Source organism: Archocentrus centrarchus, chromosome 3 (genome assembly GCF_007364275.1).
Source record: "Archocentrus centrarchus isolate MPI-CPG fArcCen1 chromosome 3, fArcCen1, whole genome shotgun sequence".
Taxonomy (NCBI): Eukaryota; Metazoa; Chordata; class Actinopteri; order Cichliformes; family Cichlidae; genus Archocentrus; species Archocentrus centrarchus.
This window is the reverse complement of record NC_044348.1, coordinates 3631380-3637459: the sequence shown is the minus strand read 5'-3', so window position 1 is coordinate 3637459 and position 6080 is coordinate 3631380. Positions and strand designations below refer to the sequence as shown.

Below are 6080 nucleotides of genomic sequence, written 5' to 3'. Positions count from 1 at the left end.
CTCCCAAATGGCCGTACTCCTCACCCTATTTCAAAGGGAGAGGCCAGCCATTCGGAGGAAGCTAGTTTCTCCCGCTTGTATTCATGATCTTATTCTTTCGTTCACTACCCAAAGCTCGTGACCATAGGTGAGGGTAGGAACGTAGAGCGATTGGCATTTTGCTTTTACGCTCAGCTTCCTCTTCACCATGACAGACTGGTGCAGCGTCCGCATCACTGCAGACACAGCCCCAATCCAGCTGTCGATCTCCCATTCCCTTCTCCCATCACACGTGAACAAGAAGGCGATTACTTAAACTCCACCTGGGGCAGGAACTCATCCCGGAGCTGGAGAGGCCATTCCACCCTTTTCTGTCTGAGGACCATGGCCTCAGATTTAGAGGAGCTGATTCTCATGCTAGCTGCTTCACACTCCACTGCGAACTGTTCCACTGCGACCTGGAGGCCACCACCTGATGAAGCAAACAAGACAACATCATCAGCAAAGAGCAGAGATGAGCTTCTGAGGCCACCAAGGTGGAAGCATTCTGCCACTTGGCAATGCCTAGAAATTCTGTCCATAAAAATTCTGAACAGAATCGGTGACAAAGGGCGGCCCTGGCAAAGTCCAACACCCACAGGAAACTAGTCCTACTTATTGCTGGCTATACGAACCCATTTTTCGCTGCGGTTGTACAGCGACTGAATGGCCCGCAACAATGGGCCAGACACCCCATACTCCTGCTGGACCTCCCATAGGATACCCAGAAGGACACGGTCGAATGCATTCTCTGAGTCCACAAAGCTCATGTAGACTGGATGGGCAAACTCCCACACCCACTCAAATATCCTTGAGAGGATAAAGCACTGGTCCAGCGTTCCACAACCGGGATGAAAACCGCATTGTTCAGCTTGAGTCTGGGGTTCAACTAACAGACAGACCCTCCTTTCCAGCCCCCTGGCATAGACCTTACCAGGGAGGTCTCTTATTTTTTTGCCTCACAGAAGCAAATTTCACAAGCTTTAGAGTATCTTGCAATTGTTTTTATTTATAAATTAACTTAATACAAAATATGAAATGAAGACATGATGTGTCCTTTGTCCTTTGCTATTAAACATCCATCCATTGCTAACAAACTAATATTCACTCATTCATTTTTTTTTCTTATTACAGATACCAGTATATGGCAACTTGAGTGTGCATAGCATTCATATTAATGTTGGAATGTTGCTCATCAATCTTCTGAGTCTGGCCTAGACCCACAATTAGCTACAAACCTAATTAACTCAGCAAGAGGAAACCCTAGCTATGTAATACCACAGTAATTCTAAGGCCACTAATCACCTGCCTCATAAAGGGCTTGGTGATTCCACAGGGTTATAAAAAGCACCTAAGAGTGTCAGATGTCCATTTTAAGTCTGTGCAGCTCGTTGTGGAAGTCGTGCTGAACGGTCGCAGTTTTATGGACTGAATAACAAGGCAGACATGGGACAGACGCAGCAAACAGAGAGCTCTGAGCAGATGGACATTAAAGCGATTCAGGATATGTACAAGAGGTTTGTTATAGAATGCCCAAGTGGATTACTTTTTCTGCATGAGTTCAAGCGTTTCTTTGGTGTGGCTACAACAGGAGAAGCATCTGAGTACGCAGAGAACATGTTTCGAGCTTTTGATAAAAATGGGGTGAGAGACTTTAATGTGTTACAGCCTAGCTTACAGTACATTATAAAATGTTACCTTCTAACCCAATTGTTCTCATCTGACCCATCTTTTAGGACAATACAATTGACTTCCTTGAGTTTGTGGCAGCGCTGAATCTTGTTTTCCGGGGGGACCTGGAGCACAAACTACGTTGGTCATTCAAGGTGTATGACAAAGACGGCAATGGCTACGTGGACAGGAATGAACTACGGTCAATAATTGATGTAGGTCCTAAAAGTGGAAGAAAATTAATTTTCTTTTTACAAAATGACAACTTTGGTTCAAAAGGGTGCAGCTCAGTGTATTTATCTTAACAGCTTCATCTAGGATAGCGTTGAGATATACTGAACAGTCTGTGGACTTTGACATGTTCTCCCTTACTAAACTCCCAATAGTCAGAATCCATCTTCGATGCTTTAGAGAGTCTGAGAATGTTTTAAAAGCACTTTATCCTTGGCTCTTCCCTGTGTGTGTTGCACTGCAGGACTTCACTAATGAAAATGATGTTAGAGAAAGAGGAAAAAATTAAAGTGCTCTTTGAGAATGAACTATCAGCAGTGGAGGGTCCAGTTTGATGAGAAATGCAATGATTGAAAAGTAAATATTTCTTCGGTTGTGCTGTCATTTATGTAATGACCATGAACAGAATTATATAGTTTCTTTGTCTCTAATTTTGCTGAAATCCAAATCTTGACTATAGTATTGAGATTTATTTGTTTGTTGTTATTATTATTATTATTATTATTACTTTTGAGATCATAAAGTGTACTAAAATTGCTAAGGTATAACGTTATCTTTTCCCCTTTCCAAAAGATAATGTATAATATTTAAAGCATGTTAAACATTTGATAAATTCTGGATTTACAATTAAGATGCAATGTTTTAGTAAAAATGCAAATATATAAATTCCATCCTTACTGAGAGACAGTAGAAAGATAATCATTCTGTGTGATTAACTTTTAATCTCAACTTTGTTTCAACATCTAGAGCATCTATCGACTGAAGAGAATCTCCAAGGAGAACACGAATGATTCCTATATTACAGTTGATGAGGCTGTTAATCGAATATTAGCAGCTGTTGATACTGATGGGGATGGTGAGCATTTTTTTAGTTGTTATAAATACAATGCAGTGAATGTCAATTGTGTAGACAGGACAAAAGTGGAACGAGTGAAAACGTAAAACGATGAGTCTGGTTTTGTTGTTCCTTTTGTTTCACAGGTAAGGTGAGCAAGGAAGAGTTCATTAAAGGTGCACAGCAGGACCCCTGGCTTCTCAACATGCTGAAGTTGGACATGAACCCTGCAAGATGGGTGATGGACCAAAGGAGAAAGAGTGCACATTTCTGAAGTGTCAAAGCACCTCAGCTTTTCCCAGGGAGAACAATCATGGCTTATATCCAGGGTCCTTATTTAGGAATGGAACTAGGATCACTTTTGGTCTCACTGTGATGTGGAAAATATCTTATCTCTAAGCAACGTCTAGCCTATGAGTGCTCCTCCTGCTGGTTATGTAGGGGTATTGCAGAATGGGTTGTATATCAGACACAGTTCTGTCTTTCTGCCCCACTTTCTTTACTGCAGCATTAACAAACTTCAAAGCTGTATATTAAGCTGTTTGTCCACCTGCTTTCTTCTGTACCATGTTGCCTGACTTCAGTCCCCTCTACCATCACCTGGTCTTGTCTTCACCTTCTTTGTCTCATTTGCTTTGGTTCTGTGTCAAAACCTGTCGAGACCAAAACCTCACTGGTGGTGCCATTATAGTATGCTATTTTTTTTTTCTTTATAAATTCTTGATGATTGTAATCTAAACTAAGGTCTTAATAAATACATAGACAAATCTTAAAAATGAAATTCAGTTTTCAGAATTCATCATCACGTGCAGTTTCAGACTGTGAAAGACGTTCTGTGTATTGCATCACTTGATATGTAGTACTCAAAAAAATAGTAAAACAAGTGTGAAAAATGTGGGTATTTTTCACAGTTGTAAATATTATTCAGTTTTTTATTTGTTTTATGTTACACAGCAATCAAGCATAACATTATGACCACCTGCCTAATGTTGCATTGGGCCACCTTTTGCTGCCAAAACAGCCGTGACCCATCAAGGCGTGGACTCCAATAGACCCTTGAACCATCTGTGTTTTGCGGTAGGGTGCACCGTCCTGCTGAAAGAGGCCACAGCCATCAGGGAATACAAGTTCCATGAAAGGGTGTATATGTTCAGTGCTTAGGGAGGTGGTATGTGTAAAAGTAACATCCACATGGATGGTTCCTGTAAGCTGCAAGTTGCAACCATGGATCGGACTGTGCACTGCCTACCTGTGCACCGCCTGGATTGCCTACAAAGGATCATGGAAAACCATTCAAGCAACAACAAGAGCACATGTACTGAGTAACACAAGAACAGCCTTTGTTTAATAGTGTAAATATGTAAATACTGAATCATTTTAATGTTCTTTTTTTTCAAAATGATTGTGTTGTTTTCTATATTTTTGATTTGTTTTTAATGAAATATTACTCATTTACTAGTAAGGTTTGATAGTAACTGTGTCATAAAGGTGCACATCAATTCAAGTACTGTACAGTAATGTGGTTTATTTTATTAAAAATCTATCTTTCTTTCTTTCTTTTCTGGTCTTGATGCTAAAACTGTGGCTTTAATGGTAACAAAAAAATACAAAATACTAGTATCTAAATATAAGACATTTGTTTCCAGCCTCAAGAACTCTCAGAGTCTCAATAAAGAACAACACATTAATGCCACAGACTCACTGCCAGTTGACTGAGTTACTCTAATGCTCAGAGCCACTACAAAATCTAGTGACTAGATTGCAGCCCTCACACAGCCCTCAATCTAGTCTAGTGACTAGATTTTGTAATAAAGGTTGGTGGTGCCACCTAGAGGTGAACTGTTTCAAATGAATTTCAAAAGAATGGGAAATTCTTTGAAAACACATCAGATCTCTATGGGAACAAATCATGCTGGATATCTATGCGGATATGGACTGGGTGGTGTGTTAGGAATGAAAGGATGTAATAAACTAACAAAGTAACAAACTAACTCTAAGATCTTGTTAACAGTCATTACTGTTGAGTTTTGTTTATTCAGCTTTTCACAGGCTGTCTTCATTGTGATGAAGTTAAGTTACAAAACACACTGAAGGTGTTTGTGTGGTATTAATATTTCAAATCTGTAAAAAATGCAAAATTGTAGCAGATGAGGTTACGTGTGTTTTTACTGTGCGCAAAAGCACTCCACAAAGCACAGGCTGTTTGATCAGTGGGATGGCGCCGCCCACAGCTCTTGCATGGAGCAGGACAGTGAAAAAAAACATACTGTAAACCAGTCAGTGCTACACAATTAATTAGAAGGTGACACCAAATCTAAGTACCAAAAATAAATCTCAAATACCTGAAAACCCTGGTGTAACTTTACTGAATAAATGTTCTTGCAAAGGGAGCTCAATCTATGAGCTCTGACATCTGCAGCCAGTGAACAGAGCACTCCTGTCTTCACAGCACCTGAAGCAATACACTCAGAATGAGCCACCATATTTGTTTATTACTGACAGCTCAGCTGAGCTTGACCTGGAGCTTCTTCAATCAGCACACATTACTAAAACAAAACCAACATAGAGCCATGAAAACTCTGTCTGCTGCTTCTACCATGGCATCAAATTCATGTAGCAGAAAAGACCATTTTGTTTTTGCCTCTCTAATTCATCACCAAAATGTCTTCTGCCATTTGGTGGATACACACACACACACACACACACACTGACGCCTTTTTGAGCTTCCTTACTGCAGAAGAACCTGTTTTTGTGAGAGCACTGGGCTTGCGGCTTGACACACAAATGAAGGTGTTTTATTTTCATCTGGAAATCTATCAGGGAGTCCAGACCTTTCGAACATGCAAACTCCACACAGACAGGCCCGGGCCAAGGTGGCATCAAACCCAGACTTTCTAGATGTCATTGTAACTGTGAGGCAGTAGTGCTAACCACCACACCACCCTGCTGCCCATGTACAAAACTAAGACAGTAATTTTTCTTCATTATGTAGGTATATGTGCAGAGACTACACTTACCTTGTGGAATATTTTACAAAGCACACTGCACACATTGTGCTCTTTCATTTTGTTCCATGTCATTCACTATAATGTGTCTGTGTGTTCTAAGAGACAAAGCCAAACGTTCTCTCCATCTTCATTATAAAATGCACAAACGTAAAGCTCTGCTGTGATCACATTTTGTCATATAAACATAAAACAGCAACAAAAATGCTACACTGCCTGATTTGACTTCATATACTTGAGGTTGATAAACAAATGTGTTTTTGAAAGAGGAAGTATAATGTTGCCATGGACAGCGAGGTAGAGTGTGAACGTGCGGATTC

The 6080-nt window shown here is 40.3% G+C and overlaps 1 protein-coding gene across 1 annotated transcript; it reads left to right on the top strand.

Annotated features, from left to right (window-relative positions):
• Window positions 1–1403: 1403 nt before the first annotated feature.
• On the top strand, window positions 1404–4308 carry LOC115778314 (guanylyl cyclase-activating protein 2-like). The gene is made up of 4 exons (XM_030726387.1): window positions 1404–1662; window positions 1755–1904; window positions 2668–2776; window positions 2902–4308. Exons 1-4 carry the CDS (start codon window positions 1465–1467, stop codon window positions 3027–3029), a joined length of 585 nt encoding a protein of 194 aa, XP_030582247.1. The 5' UTR covers window positions 1404–1464; the 3' UTR covers window positions 3030–4308.
• The last annotated feature ends 1772 nt before the right edge of the window (window positions 4309–6080 follow it).

Bases quoted from the DNA above. Each gene is read 5' to 3' on its own strand.
- LOC115778314 (XM_030726387.1), top strand. From the start codon at position 1,465: ATGGGACAGACGCAGCAAACAGAGAGCTCTGAGCAGATGGACATTAAA. The intron at 1,905-2,667 runs GTAGGTCCTAAA...TTCAACATCTAG, and splicing joins AACTACGGTCAATAATTGAT to AGCATCTATCGACTGAAGAG. The intron at 2,777-2,901 runs GTGAGCATTTTT...TTTGTTTCACAG, and splicing joins TGTTGATACTGATGGGGATG to GTAAGGTGAGCAAGGAAGAG.